Consider the following 22,354-nt stretch of genomic DNA (forward strand, 5'->3'; position numbering starts at 1 on the left):
GCGTTTGTTAGAGTGAATTAGGGGAAGCTAATGAATATGTTGCAGAATATAGGAATAGATTGGAGGGAAAGGAGGCTAATACGCAACCTGTAAATATCTCAGACTGCTCAGTAGCAAGTGGGGAACGGATAGGCCGGATGAGTAGAGTTAAGAAGAGGTGTAAGGCAGGGTTGCCTTTTATCACCGTTGCTTTTCAACCTGTATGCAGAGGAAATTATCAAAGAGGCATAGGAAGAACTGGAGGTAGGAATGAAAGTCGGCGGGGAATTCGTAAAATCAATTAGGCTCGCTGATGACCAAGCGTTAGTTTGTCAGTCAGCCAAGGGGCTGCAAGCATTGCTGAGTGAATTGGAAATTTATTGCGACAGGTATGGCATGAGAATAATTAATAGTAATAATACAAAGGTTTTGCGATTTTCTAGAAAGAAAAAGACTAAGCTTTATATATATATATATATATATATATATATATATATATATATATATATATATATAAACACAGATGTAGATTTTTAGAATATAGAGACACAAAGAAAGGACACTCACAATTTGTTATTTTACGTTTCGACAGCACGGCTGTCGTCTTCAGAATTAGATTCTGAAGACGACAGCCGTGCTGTCGAAACGTAAAATAACAAATTGTGAGTGTCCTTTCTTTGTGTCTCTATATTCTAAAAATCTACATCTGTGTTTGTATATATTTGTGCGTCGCCGAAGAGCGTTCCATTTCGAAGATATTTTATATATATATATATATATATATATATATATATATATATATATATATATATATATATATATATATATATATATATATAAAGATTTATCGACCGTGCATGTACAAATGCTTGAAATTCTTCAAAATACTCTCTCTCTGCATCAATATATTTGCGGAGACGTGTCTGCCACGCCTGGAAGGCACCTTAAAACTCCTCTCTAAGGGAATGTCTCTCAGGAACGTTCTTAACATGCTTTTGGGAGCTTTCCACCGTCTCCCAATACTTTCATTTCAGTGCTCTCTTCTGTCGAGAAAACAAAAAAAAGTCGCTGGGAGCCAAGTCCGGACTCTAAGGGGGCTGGGGGCCAAGGAGTTCGTTCTCCAGGCCAGGAAGTTGGTAACGATGAAGGACATGTTATGTTGGGGGCATTGTTATGGTCAGGCAAACCATCCATCCTACCGCGTGACAAAGTCGAAAGACACACTTCACGCGGACGCCTTTCCGCTCAAACGTCTCGGAGCAAACTAGCGATCGGCTTAGTTGGAAGGGCAGACCCCCACCTAATTTCCCGACCAGTTTTACCGCGCTGCCATGGATAGTGGCGTGAGAATGAAATTATGCGCATTGCTTCCAAAATATACCATACCATATATTCCCAAGCAAAAACATCAAATGAGTAATATTGATATGCATAAAATAATATTAAATGATCACAGGCTTAAATCGAAGATTGAAAAAATTAAATAAATCTTAATGCACAAAAAGTAATCGGAAAAAGCGATTTTCATATTGATTTACTAAAGTGGTATGGGAAGAGGGTCGTTGTGGGAAGAGGGGTGGCCTGGAGTGAGAGTTTGGTGCGGTTGAGAGGGGTTGTGTGGCGCGAAGGGTTGGCTAGTGAGGGGGGTGGTGTGAGGCTAGGGATTGCCAGTGGTGCACGGCGGTTGTGTGCGAGGGGTGAGTGGGGGGGGGTGGTCGTTGAAGGGGATGGGGGTGTGGTTGCGCTAGCCTGAGGGTGCTTCGGGAGGCGTTCGACTCGGAGTGGTTTGGCGCGCGAAGAGTGCGTTGAATGGAGGGATTAGCCCGATGTGGTTTGGGGCAACTCTCCCTTTCTGGGGAGGATTGGCGAGGGTAAAAAATGGCTTTTTAGGAAAACTCCGTGTAGCAGGTGGCGCTGGTGGCTGGCCTCTCCTCGAAGCAGCGGAGGCTGTGAAGTATTGCCACCGGGCGAGCTTTCGAGAAAAGCAAGAGACCTCCTTTGTAAGAGATGCACTGCCCCTCCACAGACCCCCCCCCCTCTCCCAGGCCAACCATTTGAATGGCCCCCCGAATGAGTGTGGGCGATGGAGAAATTAAATTCGGCCGTTTCGGCGGTGGGAGACACCAGCGTCAACCGATGGCGGGCAGATTTTTCCGCTAGAGAATATTGAGAGTGTTATTAAGTCATTGAAATGCGGGTTTATAAACGTCCAATGCCAAGGCTCATTCCTTGAACGGTAAGGAGATCGCATTTAAAAATATTTATTCCTTATAGCCCTTTTACTCCGTTGAGTCACTGTTTAAATTGAAAATGTGGCGGTTGTTCAATAAATAAATAGCATCGTTTATAGAGCACGTACCTTCAAGTACCCTTAAAACTGTTATGTTCTATTTTAAAGTACATACATGGAGGCATTGCATTTGATCTTGTCTTAAAAAATATGCTGGGGGTCATTTTTTCATTAATCTTTTAAATCAACTCAGCCCTCTGCAATAATTCTTCCGATAATGAAAAACGGGAACCACGAAGGTGTATTTCGCGCACTGGGGAACAGGTGAAAGCAATATGCAATTTTAGGTCCAACTTAATAAAAGATAATAAATACACTTCACATTGATACGTGCGAGCTATTAAGCAGAGCATGGAAGCATCATAATGGAACAGAATTCAGCCTGTTACTTTTCACTGTGGCATTTTTCGAGTGATGCGGCCTTGGAGATATTTCAGTGCATCCCTTGCGTGCACTTGTAGTTAATGCACTTTCTCTAGCATTTCTCAGGCTTTTTAAAGCAATCCAAAAATTAGGATTTTGGAAAGTCCTCAAAATAGACGTCTGTTTTGGTGACGACCACCTCCTTTGACATGAATCGTTTTCCGCCGAGCAATTATTTCAAGCTGGGGAAAAAATCACAGGGGATATATTTGGTGAATATGCTGGATGCTGCTATAATTTGAACTATAATCATAAAGTGTTTAATAAAATGAGAATAGAGAACTTTTTCTTAGTACGTTGAATGCAATTAATCATTATAAATTTGATTTTACCGTCCAAATAAATATACTTTGCCATCAGTTGTTTAAACACGATCGTGGCTTATTAAACATCGACTACCTAGTTTAAATGACTCAATAAATCAATACTTTTAACTCTTACTAGTCTCCCTCCCCAAACAGCAATTATTGGGGAAATTTTCTTCGAGGAAAAATCACCAAATTCGTCAAAATGGGAGACTGAGAGTGTTTGAATTTATGTGATACTATTCAACCTGTCACCTGAACTGCCAATACAAAAAAATTTAGAGGGATTATGGAATCATGAACATTTTAAGAGATTATCGCTGCCAGAAAAGTAATTTAGTATGCCATATTCCAAGGAGTAAATTTTACAGGAACCACAAAAATTAATACAATAACAGGATTCTTGTCATATATGAACTACCCATTGATTGAATTCACTGAACGGCTTGATAGACTGATGTTTTTACTACCCCTTGTGTCACACTTGCCTTGGAATAATAATCTTTTAAGAAAGTATTCATTTTTAAGCAAATGTACAAACAAACTAGTACACAAAGTGGCATTCATTCGTACATGCATCACACAACAATTAGTGATCAGTTGAATCATTTAATTTTTGTCCTTAAGCTAATATCATCCGCCAATCGGTTTAAATTTTGCTTTAACTTCGTACAGCGCAAGGGATAACTCGAATCCATCGGTGCGAGTGTCCATTTCTCGTATTTTATTGCGGCGGTGGAATCTACATAAATGGCTCGGGGCGATTCGGTGTAACAAGAAAACATTAGTGCCCTGTCCATTTCTGGAACTTTCAAAACTTTGTTGCTCGCCTCGTGGGTCTACAAGTTTCCAACTTAATTCCTACAACATGCTCTGATGTTCTCTTCTCGTAGCAAATTTTAATGAACCTAACGGCTTTTATGTCAAACAATTAAAATTTCTAAATTAAAGCTTTCTCTCATTTGATCCTTGACGATTTGTCAATTTCAAATGGGAGTCCAGGAGAGCAGCAAGGAGTCCAGATAATGCTAGTTTACCGAATATAGTTGACAGTAAACATTCTATCCTGTGGAAATGCAACGTTATTTCATTCTTCCTCGTGCATTACAATAGAATTCCACTAAGTATCAGCCTCGGCTGTCTCTCAGATTCTATCTGTTGTCTACCTGCTCTTCTAGCAAGACTCTTTGGCGAAGCTCCTCCGAATTATTGATAGCTGTACTTGTTTCATATATTTTATTAAATTTTATTTTTTCAGAGTAATTAGTGCTTTAAACCTCTCCGTAATTTTGAGTTTATGAACTCATTTTCATCAGCTCCGTCAGAGAGAGAGAGAGAGAGAGAGCATAAATTAATTCCAGCGTTTCTTGAAGCTGGATTACTTAAGTATTCGATTAAGTGTCACTTCATGGTTATTAAATACGAGGGTAATCCAGAAAGTAACCGCCGTTTGCGTGTAGCGGGAGAAGCAGGGGGGGCAGCGCCGCGCACAGTAGATCAGTACACTTCTAGCTGTGCTAGGTGGAACATCGTATGCATTGTCCAGTTATAGCCTAAAAACACGAGTACTTAAACAGAAACTCCCGCCAAGTGTGAAGTGCATAGTGTAATACGATTTCTTTGGGCAAAACATCACTCAGTAGCCGAAATTCATCGTGAATTGTGTGCGGTTTACGGCCCAAACATTATAAGTGAAGGTGTATTCCTTCAGTGGGTACAGTTTTTTAAAAATGGAAGAACAAACGTTCACAACGAAGAAAGGAGTGGTAGGCCTTCTCTTGTCAGTGATGACCTACTGAACAAAGTGAACGAAAAGTTTCGTGAGAATCGTCGATTCACGATCTCGGATCTTTCTGAACACTTTCCTAAAGTTTCTCGAAGCCTCATACACGAGATGGCGGCAGAATAACTAGGCTACCACAAGTGCCTTTGTGCTCATTGGGTACCAAAACTGCCCACCGACGACCACAAGACAAAAAGAATGTCGACTGACTTTCCTTCTCGGTACGACTTCTCGGAAGGAGCAGAATTTTTAAACAGAATCGTTGCTGGCGACGAGACTTGGGTGGCCTACGTGAATGCTGACACAAAATAGCAATCAATGCAATGGGGTCGTACTGCTTCTCCAAGCAAGCCAAAGAAAGCCCTTCAAACGTGGTCGGCAAGGAAGGTCATGGCTATGGTTTTCTGGGATTCCAAGGGTATTCACTCGTCGAATGTATGACACGACCATCACTCCTGACGTTCATTGCAAAACATGACAACGGCTGAGAAGAGCCATCCAAAATAAGCGTCGTGGCCTCCTGACATCTGGTGTTATGTTTTCATGCATGGCAACGCTCGGCCTCACTCAGCTCGAAGAACTAGTGAACTTTTGGAAGGGTGTGACATTTTTGACCATCCCCCGTACAGCCCGGACTTGGCTCCAAGTGATTTTCACTCTCTTTTCTTTCTCTTTTCACAATAACGAAGACTCTCAAAACACCGTGACAGGGTGGCTCTATTCACCGGCGGCAGATTTCCATGAAGAGGGGATCACAAAGACTGTTAAAAGATACGGCACCTGTTTGAACTGATTTGGCCACTTTGTGGAAAATAAAGTAAAGTTTTAGTTTTAAGATATAATAACATTGTTCTATCTTCACTGGTTTAATTTTTATTTCAAAATCGCGGTTACTTTCTGGATTACCCTTGTATTTACACCGAATGTTATTTTTTATAAGGCATGTCATTTTATGTTTTACATTAGTTTTATGGCGTAGCGTAGGCAGATTTGAGTATAATAATATACTTGAATTAGCAGAAAAGTAGATGGCGAAATGTTCTTTAATGCCGGAAGCACTAGAGTTTCAGATTTAAAGCCTAGCTTTTTATCTTTTTGAGGGAATTTCATCAGTTGTAAAGATGAAAAAAGAAGCAAAGGATAAGGCTTTACTTGAGGAGACGATGCGAACTGAATGTAGATGTCAGAGAGAGAGAGAGGATGAGATCCCAAGGACCAAGCTCCACTCCAGTCCGACGCTATTGGCTCTTGCTAAAATCACACGGGTGGAACCTCCGAGGCTCTCCGTCTCTCTGAAATCGATTACGTTTTTAACGGGGTATTGGAAGCCTTTGTGAAGGTGTCTTTTGTTTTTATGCTTCAAAATGCTGGCGAATGCGCAGCTCTAAGGGGTCGTATCGCCGGCGTTTGAGGGAACGGAGCAGGTGCACCACTGATCTGAGAAGAAAGGGGGCGGGGGGCCATTTTCGAAAGGAACAGGTACTCATGACGTTATTTAAGTAAAAAATGAATGACTACATCCGTAATACAGACAATGTAATTCCCACGGATAAATAACTTAGAGTTTTAGACAGAGAAATAAATATTATCACAATAAACTGGCGAAACATAAAAATTTTAAAGTCAGTTACAATACATACTTGTGCAAGCATTCAAACGAAGATATAACTGATAGCATTAGCGATAACAATTCTAAATTAGTAGACATGAAAACTAAGCTCGGGAATGTGCTTTTGGAAAAACATAAAGATGTATCTATAAAATGCAAAGGAAACCTTAGCTGCCCTGAAAAACATTAAAAAAACGAGCTGAAAGCAAATAGGTTGGAAACTATCACTACGGACTGGGAACGCCTTCGGAAATGATATTTTAAAATTATTCATTATGGGATTGAGAACTTTATTCCGCTCATATTCCAACATGATTAAAAACAATAATCGTAAAACTGTGAGATCAGAGTGGCCTGAAAGGGAAAAAGAAAGATTTTTTTATATTTTTTAGATATTTTGCTTATATTTTAAAAACAAATTGCAAGTAATGAGGAGACTCAAATGAAGGCATCAGAAGGTAAACGGGAAGATTACCGAGAATCACAAAACGTTATACGGAAAGCCTTACGTACCCTTAAAAGCTAAATGCTATGAAAATATTTACAGAACAGCCAAATATTGTTTTTTTTGTTCTTATTCAAGGAAATAAAACTGAAAAGTCCAACTAACCCTTCAGAAAGTCGCAAAATAAAATATTAAAAATAATGAATATATAGATATTTAAAATGGAGCAAAAACCAGGTTTTAAAAAATTCCCCGTTAGATTCCTGATTGGGCCAGCTGGAGATATTGCAGCCTATTTAAAACGTTTTTAAAAATCTGTAGAAGAAGTACAATATCTCTCTAGCTGAACTGATCTCATAGAAAAATAATCTTTCTCTAGTAAGGAGGCGATAGCGAGAGCCCCAGAAGTGTGGGACCGGTTATTTTAACATCGACATCTTAAATCCCATAGTCATTGCTTATCATGACCTTTTTTGACAGTAAAATCATACTCTTCCGTAACCAGCATAAGCATATTTAACATTTGCGGATTATACAGAACAAATGGACATTTTAATTCATCGTATCCTGAAATCGGGGGCTATAAAGCACCGTTGAATGCCGTATTTTTAAAGTTGTCGTCCACATTTAAAAGAACAGATCATCATATCCCTCGCATTAAAAGGATCAGACGATCTTAGGTTGCCCTTCTATCCCTTTCTGCCTTCCTACTTAACCAAGTTATCTATTCATAGTCAACTACGAAAGCATGTTTTTACTTCAATGAAAATAACGCACCGACTTCAAGACGTGTTGCTCATCATACTAGCAGTAAGGTGTAATAGTCAAAAATCAATTTGATGGAATAATATGAGTTTGAACAAATTATAGCCAATCCAAGTCCCCAATACTCTCTCTAATAAGCCGAGGAAATGGAGCCAGAGAGGCATGAGAGGAACTGTAGATAACAGTGAGAAATGACGGAAGTTCAAACAATTCACATTTGTTTTTTGATTATCAGGTTTCATGGCTTCTAGTCTGCGAAGGACTGCACTTTGGCGAAGGAAGATATTCCCAGTCTGGATTGCTGACCGCATCAAAAAATTTGCAGCAGTAATAATTTAATTTTTAGGTGCCCTGTGGATTGGTCGTTTGCACCTTACTGAGTCCATGATAAGGAAGAAAAACTGATAAAGCATACGCAAGCATTTTTTTATGCTTGCAGCATTAACTTAAAAGAATGTATAGCCATGATTTTTTAGAATGGGGTCTGGCTCCTTCCCGAATTCCTGTTCCATCGGAATACCAAAGCAGAAAGTGAAGACTCGATTGAATACCAGGGCGTTACCTTAACTGACGACCTCTCTTGCGTGAAACATATCCGGGGAATATTTGGACGAGTTAGAACACTGTTAGGATTAATAAGAAGATTATTAGGGAGATGTGAGCAGCGGGTTAAAGAAATATGCTATCGTTTGCTGGTTACGCCTCATTTGGAATATGCTTCTGGCATAAGAGCTCATCACGAAGTTGGACCAATTGCCCCAATTAGATCGCCTGCAGCGTGAAGGAACTAGAATTGTAAATTTTTTACGATGAACTGTGTTGCGAATTAATGTTATCAGAGGAATTAGTTTGGGTATCACTCGCGGAGCGAAGGATAATAATGAACAGAGTGATTCTCTTGCCATAAAAATCGAAAGAGAGCGATGCATGAAGACTGTAGCGATGATGCTTAAGACTCATTATTAGCCCCACAGCAATAGATATGGTCTCAATATAATCACAGAGGATAATTGAAGAACATATATTTTATTTGTGACTTGTATCACTAACGGTATGGAATAATAATAAATGTATCAGATCGAGACATCGGGAAAATTATCTTTTTTTTTGTTCTAGGCAACCTAGAATTCTAACATCTCCTTATTTAAACCAAATTAAGGTTTCTCCTGCTATAAATATCTCCTAATCGCATTTTAATGATACATTTAGATAACGGAGTTCATGTGTCTTTAGTTTTCATCACACTATGTATTATTTGAAATATTAAAAACATTTGAGTGTTTAAAAACTAAGAAATGCCAAATGTTTGTGTTGAATGACTGGTGTTGAATCATTCCCTACGGTGCACCCAAGAAGTAGCAGAATGGGAGATGTAGTCATAGATAGAGTTCATTGAAAAGAGATAAATTTCGCTAAAAAAAAGAAAGATCGTAAGTGAATATTTATGTTTATACGAAAAGGAAAAAGCACCGAGCTCGTTATCGATGCAGTTTACGAGTGAATAGATTACGAAATATCATGTTTAATCGCCGAAGATGTTAATTCACGGAGCCAAAGCCGAAGGGAGATTTCGGAGGAATCAAATACTCGTATCTAAGCACTAACCTTCTCGCCGCTGTCCGATGGCAAATAGAACACGAGGACAGTGAGGAACGATATACCCATGCAAGGAATGATAAGATTCACTGTGTAGAACAGTGTCTTCCGTCGCATCGTTATGTTGAATGTGATGTCCAGGTACGGTTCGTCGCAGCACGTGTAAAACTTCTCATTCCTGCAAGTAAACAGAAATAAGCCATCAGTATAATGCGAAAGCAAGAAAAACATTTGAATGCCTATTAATTTGAAATATATTTAAAATTGTAAGTGATTAAAAGCTAAGAAATAGGAATATAGGAAGAATAGGAAGATAAGAAAATATTCAAGACCAGGTTATACAAAGTCTTGAGTAATTCATGCGATGTAGAAGGGGAAATTGGAAACCCAAGACGTCCAATTGGGAAATTGCAAGTGTTACTTTTCAAACATGGACAGCATCAACAAGATATGGGCACCGTACGATTATACAACAGGAATAGAGTACGAGTTATCACGATATGACGAGACGTTATGGCGAGAGTACTCGTATATTCAATGCAACAATTTCAGAGTGTAAAAATCATTCACCTTGACTGGGATTTGAACCCGGATCCCTCAAAGTTCGGCCAAGTGCTTCAGCCAGTTAAGCTATCTAGACGTCCTAATAAACCTTGCAATGTTGAAAACTCCGCCGGAAAACGATGGATCCCGGTTCGAATCCTGGCCAAGGCGAAGAATTTTTACACTCTGAAATTGTTGCATTGAAATGCATATTAGCGGATCACTTCGTAAAACGTTACTGCTGCGGCATCTCCCGCAGTTTCATGGAATTTGATAAATTAAATTCGATTAATCATATCAAGATGAATAAAAACATTCTGCTGATGAATCAAATAACAACAGAGTGATCCGATGCAGGGTCTCAATCCCAGAGTGCATAATCCACTCGGGATAGTGATTGATTTTCTTCGTGAATCATAAAAATTCTGCACAAAAGATTCAGATTCACCGTTTAATTATACAATTCAATTTTTTGTGTTTAAATATTCACCTTAAATACATAATAAAACCTAGAGACTATGTTTCAATGGACATAAATAAACTGGTATTAAGCCTTTACAGGGGTAGAAGCGACATATTCGAGAGAAGTTGGAGAGCGCTGACCATTATCACAGGTGTAATGAAGCTAGATCGCCAAACACTAAATGGTAATAGTGCACGAGAAGGACTGGAAATGGTGTTCAAATTATGTTTCGAGGGGGCAAATAGACCCCACCACACGCCCTTATTGGGATTTCCGCGGTATTTCGCTGGTGTGTATGATATTCGGATTAACGGACGAGGAAGCGTAAGTGAGTCAGCCAACCGAAGGCGGCTTGGTGGTGGTCGGTGGCCCAAGATGTGGTGTCCAGGGCTTCACGTGAGCGGGAGGGCAAGGGTTTGCGCAAGCAGAGAGGTCCAAGGGTCACTCGTTAATCATTATTGCACATTTCCCATCGATGATTCTCGAATGCCCTCCAACCGATCCGCTCGCGCCATTTTGAACCGCGGGTCACGGTGGAAGAGGGCAGCACGAGTTTCACCTTGTTTGATTAAGAGAAGAAAATTACGGGTGTTCGAAGGAGAAAAATTATCACCCTTTTCGCTCAGAAATTCTTTCTTATTGCCGGAATGTTAGACTTAACTATTTGGAGGAACTGACGGATAATCAAAACCAGAATCAGGGAGTACTCATGAAAGCACTCAGACCCTTAGGGTACTAAAAACTCCGGGTGCACATTGCCCCGCTCACATCTCTAAGGTCCAATTACGTGGAAACTATTTAAATATAACAGTTTCAGGCTTAACTTTGGGGAATTCCTTGATGATGGGGGTAGAGAAAGAAACTTTGCACTGCCACATAAAAGATTTACTATTTCGCACGACCATGGTTTCGATGCAGCGCCTCATTCTAAATAAATCGTATCTTTATGTGGAAGTATCGTATCGGTAAATCTTTATGTGAAAGTGCCAAGTTTCTTTCTCTACCCTCATTATATTAGAACTCTTATCAGGCCTGAATTTTCCGCATCTTAAAACTGAATCTCAAGTGACCTTAAATATTGCAATTCAAATGAAGTATTGAATATTCTTGGAGTTAACCAGTATATATTATCACAAGCATACAGGGAGATCTACCTATGAAGTCTGGTATCCGATAATTAATTGAGGGACCTGCCGGAAGACCTACTTTGAAATCCCAACGGGGCGAATCGTGGAATGTTAATGCAAGAGGCATTCATTACTATAATTTCTGGGTCAAAATATTTGCAAAGAAGAAATTACTTATGGGTTAACGAGAGCACTAAAACCCTTGCGTGCCGATGTGTTTGAAATTCGAATTACTTAAAAGGCCGCCTCGTGAAGCGTGTCGCAAGAGGTGGCGAGAGACCGTGTGCTCGGCGGCCGGAGACAAGCGCACTCCCGCGGGAGCCCTCGTTAGGGGGATGTGGTCAAGGCGCCGTGGTCAAGGCCCTTTCCCCCTCGCACTCCACATGACTGCGCAGCGCTAATTCCGTGCAAATTCATGCCGAATACACACAAACACACGAATAATTGTGCACAAAATCGGCCTTTGGATTATTTATGGGAAAATATTCAGAAACAAGACAGAGACTAGAACCCGTGCGTGGTGGCTAGTATCGATTAAACCATTGAAAAAAGGCAACGTCTATATTTTAATTGGTTATCAATTAAGGTCATTATATAATTGATTAAAGTAATCCATGAAAGACCCCGTAATTTATTATTTTATTTTAATTGCTACATCATGGTGACCCCGCGCCATGAAGGACGACTTCATTTTTCCGCTACGTTCCACCAGATGTCACCCATCGTACACCAAACGCCCCCTTCCCGACGCCTCACGCGGCCACCGAGTTCGTAATAATACGATTTCCCATGTGTAAATTAGTAACGAATTCACAAACTGCTCCCCACAGCCACTTATTCTCTAATTCCCTCATGTATATAAAAAATAATTATTATTAAAAATAATAAAAAATATGTATAAAATCCTCAGAAACATTCACGCATCCAAGCCTTCCCAAAGACGTCATCCCTCGCACATAATCTCCATCTGTACGACGTACTTCCCAAGATTTCAGTCGGTTAAACCTCTCCCAAAGACCTCTTCCCCATCCTGACCAACAAAAAATATTACCTAATTGCCCCTCTATCACTTTTAAACTAGATTTCAAATATTACATCCCAAAGAGCAGTGAGTCTCCCAGTAAGGGATGCGGATTCAGTTCATCATTTAGTAATAAAGGCATGCAAAGTCCGATTGAAGAAGATGAAACAGGGAAGACTGGTGAGGAGATGGAATATTGAAGCTAGAAACTAGAAAATAAGACGTGAGTATGAAAACATTACGGGTGAGTAGTGGTAGTTTTTAGTAGAGACAAGTAGTAGTAGGTATTTAGGGGAGGCGACAGACAGCTGAGGTCATTTGTGCCATTAGGGATGGACAGTAAAGGATGAAAGGTTGAGAGAAACCCGGCGTTGGCATTAGTCTACTCTAATAAAGAAATGCTCTAAGGGGTCCGCAGTTTAACGTCCCATCCGATGGCAGGTGTACTAACGCAAAGCGCCCTCCATAAAGCACCTCAAGTAGAGATTGGGACACCACTGAAAAATATACGTTTCCGCCGGGATTCAAACCCGGGCCCTCTGGGTGGGAAGCCAGTACGTTAGTCACCGCACCATCCCAATCCCCACCTTGAGACAAGTTAAAGAAAAAGAAAATGGGAACATAATTGAGAAAGGATTATCGGAAGCCACAAAGGGAACCATATAAAGAGGATATAGGGAATGGGGAAGGAGAGAATTGATTACCGGAGAGATGATACGGATGATTGATGAGAGAGGCAAATGGATGAATGGAAACACAGAGAAAATGTTAAGTGATAAATAATGAACTGGGGCGCGAAACTATTAAAAGTATAGCCGGAAAATTACTAATTGAACCATAAAATATTCTAGAGAGGTGGATTAACACGCAGAGAATCAATGTGGTACATATATTAGCACCGCAAGTTAAGTTAAAGAGAGACACTTTTCCATTGATGGTAATAGTTTAGGACCAGACACAATTAATGAATTGGCGGACACACTCATCAAATCATTTCGGTTCACGCGCAGAATAATTGGTTATAAAGATCATCAATAAAAGAATAGAGAGTAGGGCAACTGATTACTTGGGGTAAGTTTGGGCTTAGGTATACCTGATCCCTTATCAATAGCAAAATAATTGATAAATAGGAACTTAAATCATAATAGGATTGCTTCTGTCGTAGTTCTCACTTAATTGACTATATTGCTTAGATTTATGGATTTCATCACAGCGGAAAGGTGCAGATTGCAATGCTAAGCTGCTGTTCTCAAGATTGAGCATGAGTCAAACCTCAAGGCGCGCGTGGCAGATGAGGAGTGCTGGTGGGAAAGGTATTAAAGAAGATTTTTATGACGGGGATGTCCGTTGCCACTCATTCTATTTAGATTTTAGGCATATGAAAAGGAAAAGGACAGCATTGAAGGAATGGTGGTAGGAATGGAAGTTGTTGGGGAAATAATGAAATAAAATAAGTTTGCGGTTGATCACGGTTTGGTCATCTAGTAGATCCAGGGGTTATATTTAATCCTAAGTGCATTACAAAATAAATGTGACCAATAAATGATGAGAATAAATGCAAGCAAAATACGCTTGTGGGGTTTCCAAGAAAGTGGAAAGTCAAGTACAACATTAAATAAGAGGGAATAAATAGAGTAAATGAAAGGGTTTACTTATCTTGGAAGTGTTTTGGACCATAATGGCCACAATATTAGCGACGCAAAGAGATCGATTTTTTTAGGTAAAGTATATAGTACATCACCAGAAGTGAGGAATCAATGATGAGGGACATTTTTAAGGATGTTCTGAAAATGTAAGCGAAGTATTTGATACGAAACTTGGTTTCGTACCGTGCGGAAACAATCATTTGAAGAAGAATGATGGGCTTTGATTGGTTCCTTAAAGGGTGATACACGGAGAAGGAAGGAAATATGGAAATATTGGATTTTGTTTCGCAAGAGCTGGTTGTGGACTGTGCTGAAGGGGAGGGCGTTAGAAAAGCGTGGTAGGGCTAGGAAGAGGATAGAAGTAATATAATTAAATGAACGGAGAAGAGGATATCCTGAGTTTTATTTATTTCTAAATAAATGTTTATAGAAACATAATTTTCTTTTCTTATTCTCAAGATCTCTCTCCCTTTCCACTATCAAGAGCTATACATCCCATTACCTTTCAAAGGCCACCATTGTAGCACTCAACAAATGTTGTCGAACACTATTGTTCCACGTCTTAAATGATGCCATTTATGTTATCAAATATCCGAACCCGCAAAGGTTTCGGGATTTCTGGGAATGAGAAAAATTCGCTTGGGGAGAGATAAGAGGAATGTAGCAAAAACATTCCAAAGCCACATCGCGTTGATTGCCGACCGCGTTGCGGTCACGATTGCAGGTCGCGCCCTATTTGCTTCTGAAAATGAATTGCAAAGGAAACACTTGGTTTTTCCACATAAAATATTTATTCACGACCTAGGTTTCGACGCTCAGCGTCATCTTCAGGTGACGCTGAGCGTCGGACGAGGAGCGGCGGACCTGAAGATGACGCTGAGCGTCGAAACCTAGGTCGTGAATAAATATTTTATGTGGAAAAACCAAGTGTTTCCTTTGCAATATGTATCGTTTCCACAAAGTGACGCCTGAAGCTATCTCCTTTCTGAAAATGAACGTGTTTAATCTTCGTGAATAATTGTCCTCGCACTACTTTAGTTGCCAAGATCCATAAACAGCCATCTTATTTTCGTGTATTTGTCGAGAAGTGTAATCTTTAATACAAAAAAAAACTTAATCAAACTGTGAGCCTTTATATTTTCCCTTTTGCAAGTTACCTTAATCTGAGGCTTCCTGAAATAAAAGTACTCAACATTAATTGCTGTTATTTACAAAATATTGTGCATAAGGGTCAATTATTAATAATTATTGAATGATCAATTTTATCCTGATTTCTCGGTTATTTCTTAGTATTAATTTCTTAGAAATATTACTCGCACGAATGCCTACTTTAGGAACAGCATATTGCGTATAAATGCATGAGTTTAATACCTATGTTTCGTAATAAAAACCCACCTTTAACGGCAGAATACCAAATATGCGTGAATAATGAATTATATGGGGGTGCAAGACATTGAATGGAGAGGTGTTGGCTGGGAACAGGAGAGTTAGGAGAACTGCTTCAAATTAATACTTTGATTGTTAATCCACTGTAATGGCCATAAAATGTATCAGGGAAATTACTATAGAAATATTAATCGGCTTAAAAGATTTATGGTATTCATGTGCAATGACAACAAGTTCTGGAATCAACTCGTTTGCAGCAATGCCGGCTCTAAAACTAACACGGCTCCATCGACATCCAGTTTTCCTAGCACACTTCTCAGCCATGCCAGCTAAGGTGATCCTTGGGCCCTCATTTGCGCCATCATGCAGTCCCCCCCCCCTCCCCCACCGCCACACTCACTCGACAACCCCCTCGCCGGCAGCGACGAGTGTGCGTCCCACCACCTCCCGGCCCCGCCTTTGCTCTCGTCCGCCCGCCGCGGCGGTACTCGGGAGATTAGCCCTGAATCTCACCCACATGAATATCGCGGCAGAGGGGCGCGAGGGACCGGCCCTGGCGACGAGATGGGGCGAGAGGGGCGTAGGGAGGGGAACGTTGACCGCATGAGCACCCTCCCCTTGGTACGGAGGGGCTAGCATTGTGCTAGACCCGGTTCGACCATGCGCAAACGGCGGCTGGGCTGACGCGAGCCACCGGAAAACACGGGGACCCCCCGTGAGCGCCCCCCCTCCGTTTCGCACCCAATTACAGTGCTTCCGTTGAATCACTACGTTGTTTATGAGCCCACATTCAATTCCCATTACCACCATTCAGAAGCAACGCCTTATCTATTATAATTATTATTTCTCTCATATGAGCGATTAAAGATATTTAGTATTTACGGATTAATTAACAGCGGCGAAGGAAATATTGTGTCGGTTGGCATGTTTAAGAACTGGCAGGGAAGCTCATGCGGCAGAAGTTTGAACGAATAGAGAATAATTTTAGTATTTGATTCAACATATAAAATGAATCTTAAGTATAATATTACAATTAAATGTGATCACATCCGTCGAAATGTCAGTAGAGTTCCAAAGATTTTATAAATCAATTAGGGAGGAAATCTTTCGTATAAACGTATTTATGATTTTTTATTAATTCTTGTTTTGAATTGCCCTCTTTAATGTCTTCTAGCAGATTATTTTGCTAAGTACAATTTTACGTATTGTTTTCCTCAACTATATGGTTTCGATATTCTCCTTGGTACATTCATCCATTATATTACCCGCTCTCTCCTCATACACTTGCGAATACATCTCAAAACGTCCAAAGAAACTGCAGGAGATGCCGCAACAGTAAGTTTTAACGGAGTCATCCGCTAATGTGCATTTCAATGCAACATAAGAGGGCGCTCAATAGCTTAACTGGCTAAAGCACTCGACCGGATATTGAGGGACCTGGGTTCGTATCCCAGTCAAGGCGTATGATTTTTACACTCTGAAATTGTTGCATTGAAATCTTAAAACTTTCAGCATTCCTGGTGCTTCTTTTGTCTCTATTTTTAAACTGTTTTTATGGCATATCCGATTTCCCGAAGAAGTTTCCATCCCATTGGCATTTCAAAAGTATATCTAGATATTACTTCCATCTTGTTAAAGCTTCGATACCTTGTCTAGTACTCTCCTATTCCTTCTATTTATATATATTGAATTATAAACTAAGTGGGATAACTTTTGAGTTCAGGCTATCATTTGGGAATTTTTAATATGCCTATGAGGAGGCCTCATACACCTGAGGAGGCATTTCAATCTGGTTTTAGCCTCTATCAAATTCATTCCACTGCAAAACTCCCCTTTTCACTACCGTAAGCGTTCCTGATTCTTGAACTAAGGGCTTCGACATTCCTTCCATTCCTCCCTAAGCTCATCCCTGTATTCCAGTAGTTCACCTCCCACGCTTTATCGCGTTCTTCACGCTTCGTTCCCATTTATACGTTAGAGGTGATCATTCAACATTTCTACTTTTTCTTCCTGGTGGCTACTTGAGCACATAGCGTAACCCTAAAAGACAACCTGAGTGACCAAATCCGATTTTAATCTTCATTTTGGTCATTTTATCAGTGACCTCTTGTTCGTTCTTTTACTAACGTACCACTTCTATTTGAGCGATGGCTTCACAACGTTGGCCTACACCTCGCTATTTCCTATTCTTTCTTCAATGAATATCTAATGCAGAAGTTTTGCAAAAATATGTAATTGAGCATATTACTTGAGAAAAAATCAAAAGAGGAAATGTGAAGATGTTTATCCTCGAGGTGTATTAATTCCCTTGCCCATCCACAGGCAGGAGAACACGGGGGCTTGGAGGGAAGAATTAAAGTACGTGCTCCAAGAGAACGGACATCCTGTACTCAAAGTGGGATTTACCGCGGGCAAATTCTATTGCACCCAGTGTTAGTAGGACCAATTGAAAACAAGGCATAGTTAACCAATATATTTGCAAACTCCTCTATCCAAATTCGTGCATTTAATTATTTAACTGCCTTCTTCTCGTTTTTCGAGGCGGGGGTCAATTAATAGGATCGATATACTTGGTTTCTTTATTCGACAATAAATTAATGTTGGCTGGCAGTACTTAGATTGCATTAGGTTTAAAAGTATACGATTGATGAAAGAACTTTATTTTAATTAATTTGCTACTAAATAGTTAATTCTCGACTATATTCCCGTTTTAAGCATAACAGGACAATACGGAGTCTCGCAGTCTTTTCGGTCAGGATCACGAGAAGCTGTCTTGTTTGCCAAAGAGGTCGGTGAATAAAACCCTCCTTTGGTGCAACGATATATTAGTTACAGGAGGAACTCTACAGGGTTCGTCCGGAAAATAAGTGTACTGAGCTCAGGAAAAAAAATTTATTACACTTTTACATATCTTAAGCTAATATTCCTCAAAATAGGACCCTTGTGAGTCGATACACTTGTTCCAGCGGCGTTCCCATTCCTGGAACGCTCCCGCGAAGGCATCATCGGGAACCTCTCGAAGACTCGTCGTCGACCTCTTCTCTGCCCTCCACGAACATCTTGTGCCACCGAAAGATCATGTTTCTGGACATGGCTGACTCCCCGTAAGCCTGGTTAATCATACCGACAGTTTCGGTAGACAGTACGGTTAGATTTCCCAAGCTTTACCGCAAATTTGATGGAATAACGCTGCTCCAAAAACTTCGGCATCGCGTTCCGTGACGTGGGTCGAGCGTGGAGGTTCGCGTTAACAGAGCTCCTCACTACACCACAGCTCAGAGCCGACTGCCTTTTTCAGAGTCGCTTGCCAACATACCCCCCTCCAATCGCAGCCCGTCAGAGCGGTGCTGGGCGTGCCTGGAGCGGCGCGCCCAGCCCAGGAGTCAGTACACTTATTTTCCGGACGAACCCTGTACCTGCTATTTCAAGGATCAGATTCGATGCACGACCCCTACCACTTCGCATTCTCCAGCATGTCGTCCAATTTCAAATCCTACGCTATTGATGGGTTGAATCCCTCCAAGGGAGACGAGCACACCCGTCAGTGTCACGTCCACAATGCATCGCAAATCAACACCCAACTCTAGGTTGAGACCATTTCCCTCGTCTTCCAACAGGTGTAGCGGAAATAGCATTTCAAACACGGTAACAATCTCGCCAATTCTGCGGAAGGTGAGGTAATGTTCTTCACCTCTTGGAGCTCTAGGCGCTGCTCCGACAGCTATCATGTGTCTCCGCAGCCTATTCACCGCGTGACAAATGATTTGGCTGAGCTCATTAAAGCCGCATTACATTTTTAGGTGCTACTTTTTTATGATTGGAGGCGATGGTAACCAATTTTACTTATGTTGAATTATAACCACGATGTTTGCTATTGCTTATGTGGTCAATCGTTGTAGTTGATTAGTTCAACATTTAATGGATAGAAAAGAGAGAGAATTCAAAGCAAATTCTGTTGTATTAGGTAGTCCTTCACCTTGAATCGTTTGCTCCCTTCGTGCCACTTTGGGTTTAGGGGGTTGGGGAATGTGGCTTCGCTTAGTTTAATAAGCATTTCACCCAAAGAATCAGCAGGTTTCGAAAAGGGCACATCATAAGAGAAGCTAGCGCTTCTTGTAAACGCCGTTCTGGGTTTGGAAAAAAACAATGTTTCAGTTTGCACTTTTTTTCTAGATTCGGCGAAGTGCTTCACGTTAAGTTACTCTCAAAGCTAGAAATATATTGCTAAGATAATACAGTTATCAACCCGAGGGTCGGTTTGGTAGGTGATGGTAGAGTTCACCCAGTACTAAGCCCGACGGCGTGTGAAATTCACACATCAGGGTAGGGGGGCCAGTTCCTTTCCTTGTGCCGATCATGGTTTCCCAGGAAGATCTGGTGCCCGAAAAATCACATAGCTTGGGTGGAGCCGCAGGTGCCCAGAGTGGCTTGCGCGGAAATCGAACCCGGGACCCTATGGTCAGCAGTCAAACGCTCTACCCACTGGACTACCGCGACCTAGACTTGTTATATGATCCAAATATAATTCATAGATGGTATTGGCTCTAATGCAGTACGAGGGTGATCCAATATATACCCGGCCTAACCTAAAGATGCCGGTAGTTCTATCAAACATATCAATGAACTATAAAGTATGCAATCTATCAAGCATATGCTTCAAGTTTGAAGACGCCACGTTGTTTCGTATTTGTTTAGTTTAGTACTTGTTCAGTGAACGTTCTCAGTGAATTTGTGAAAATTGGTCATCATTATGTGATACAATACTTCTATTTGAAAGGCCTCAGCCCAACCAATAAAAAAGCCTGAACAAGAGTCTACTCTGGGTGAGTCTGCTCCTTCGTTTGCAACAGTAAAATATTGAGTAGCAAAGTTTGAACGATTCCTACGAGCTGTCAAGACGAGCATCGCATTGGTCGACCAAATGAGGTGACGACTCCAGAAACGGTGAAGAAAATCCACTAAGTGATACTGGATGATCGTCGACTGAAAGTGCGCGAGCCAGCAGACATAGTAGGCATTTCAAAAAGTGCGGTACATTGTATATTAACTGACAATTTGGACATGAGAAAGCTGTGTGTAAGATGGGTGCCGCGTTTGCTCACTCGAGCAAAACCAGTGTCGCGAAGATGTTTCAATTGAGTGTTAAGCAAAGTTTCACAGCAACAAAGCACAATTATTGCGCCGTTTAATAACCATGGATGAAACATGGGTCCATTACTTCACACTCGAGACAAAAGAACACTCAAAACAATGGATTCAAAAGGAAGAACCGGCTCTAAAGAAGTCGAAGACCGTTTCTGCGGGCAAGGTCATGGTGTCGGTTTTTTGGGATGAGCGTGGGATAATTTTCGTTGACTATCTTGAAAAAGGAAAAACTGCGAGTGTTATGCGAACTTATTGCAACGTTTGAGCGAAGAAATCAAGGGAAAGCGGCCGCATTTGGCTGAGAAGGAAGTGTTGTTTCATCAAGACAATGTACCAGCTCACAAGTCCGTTATTGCAATGGCCAAAATTCATGAATTAAAGTTTAAATTGCTATCTCATGCACCCTATTCGCCAGATTTAGCCCCCTCGGATTATTGTCTGTTCGCAAACTTGAAAAAATCGCTCGGTGTTCAAAGATTTTTCCAACCGTGAAGGAGTGATGGTGGCGGTTAATGGCTATTTGAAGGAGCAATACAGTTCTAATTATAAAAAAGGCATCGAACTTATTGAACATCGGTGGGATAAGTGTATAGAGCTGAAAGGAGATTATGTTGAAAAATAAATATATTTTTTGCCAAACTTTTTGTGTTTTCTTTATTGGGTCGGGTACTTCTGGAACCACCCTCGTAGGCACCACTACCGGTGTGGCCAATGAAAGCCATCGAACTTATTTTAATCCTCCTACCATTCAACAGGAGTGATTAGTTTGCTGATAATAGTAAGCTTACTTGCCGACGATGTATTTATTGGCAAATTAATCCGAAAATCTGGGGAAAAATTAGCATTAGCAGCTAAAATTAATAAAATGCAGCCTTGAATGTGATGAATGAGTTCGTAATGAAATAGTGGAAAAATCGCGGGGTCCTTCCGAATTGTATGCATATAAAAATATGTAATATCTCGAGTAGTCTGGATCAAATATGTTGGCGTTATCTTTAGTCACGGCAACTGTAAAATGAAACGTACAAGAGAAAGTCTAGAATGCCTGGATAGAGTTAGCATTCTCATCTAATTTAGAAATTATAGCTAGTATATGGAAGCTTTAATGAGTCAGTTTGACTGCTGAGTCAGACAGTACGCAGCAAATAGTTTTTATGTATGTAAAAACTAATAAAACACTAAGTAGAATATTCAGATCACTGATGGAACAAGGCCTGACATCCCTCTCGGAGCATAGGATAAATTACAGAATAAATATATTGCATGAATGTGGAGATGGTGCCCTTAGATATTATCATTAAACCAAATTGTTGAATTGCTAAATCACTCAATACACCGGAACGTAAGTAAGATTAGGATGTTCGCGGACGACACGGGGATTTATCGGGAGATATCTGGGGATGAGGATCGTTTGATTCTAACACAGGATCTAGATTGCATTACTAAATGGTGTTCAAAATGGGGATTTTCTCAAAATGGGGACTAAATCTTAATAAATGTTCGCTGGTAAATTTCTTTTAAAGATCAACGGGATTAGTTTACAAATTAGCTGGAGGTGACCTAGAAGTAGTTGATACGGTAAAATACCCAGGTGTTACATTCACTAAAGACTTCTCTTGTGGGACCCACACAAGTTAAGTCTGCGGGCAAGCATATAAAAAATTGGGATTCATTAGACGCATTGTCGGCCAAAGTGACTCGAAGGTCAAGGAACATTGTTACCGCGCTCTTCTAAAGCTTCATTTAGAATAAGCATGTAGTGTATGGGATCCGAGTGAAAAAGACCTCATTCGGGAAATTGATAAGGTTCAACGTCGGGCAGCCCGTT

General features: G+C 40.7%; 1 protein-coding gene across 1 annotated transcript in view; it reads right to left on the bottom strand.

The window, feature by feature from the left end:
• The window catches only part of LOC139688617 (acetylcholine receptor subunit alpha-like), a 500,693-nt gene that overhangs the window by 52,507 nt on the left and 425,832 nt on the right, over nt 1-22,354 (bottom strand). Inside the window, exon 7 of the mRNA XM_071586164.1 lies at nt 9,205-9,373. Coding sequence (XP_071442265.1) covers nt 9,205-9,373 — 169 coding nt within the window. The remainder of the gene's footprint in view (nt 1-9,204; nt 9,374-22,354) is intronic.

Source organism: Hetaerina americana, unplaced genomic scaffold (assembly GCF_022747635.1).
Source record: "Hetaerina americana unplaced genomic scaffold, ioHetAmer1.1.p SCAF_21, whole genome shotgun sequence".
NCBI lineage: Eukaryota > Metazoa > Arthropoda > Insecta > Odonata > Calopterygidae > Hetaerina > Hetaerina americana.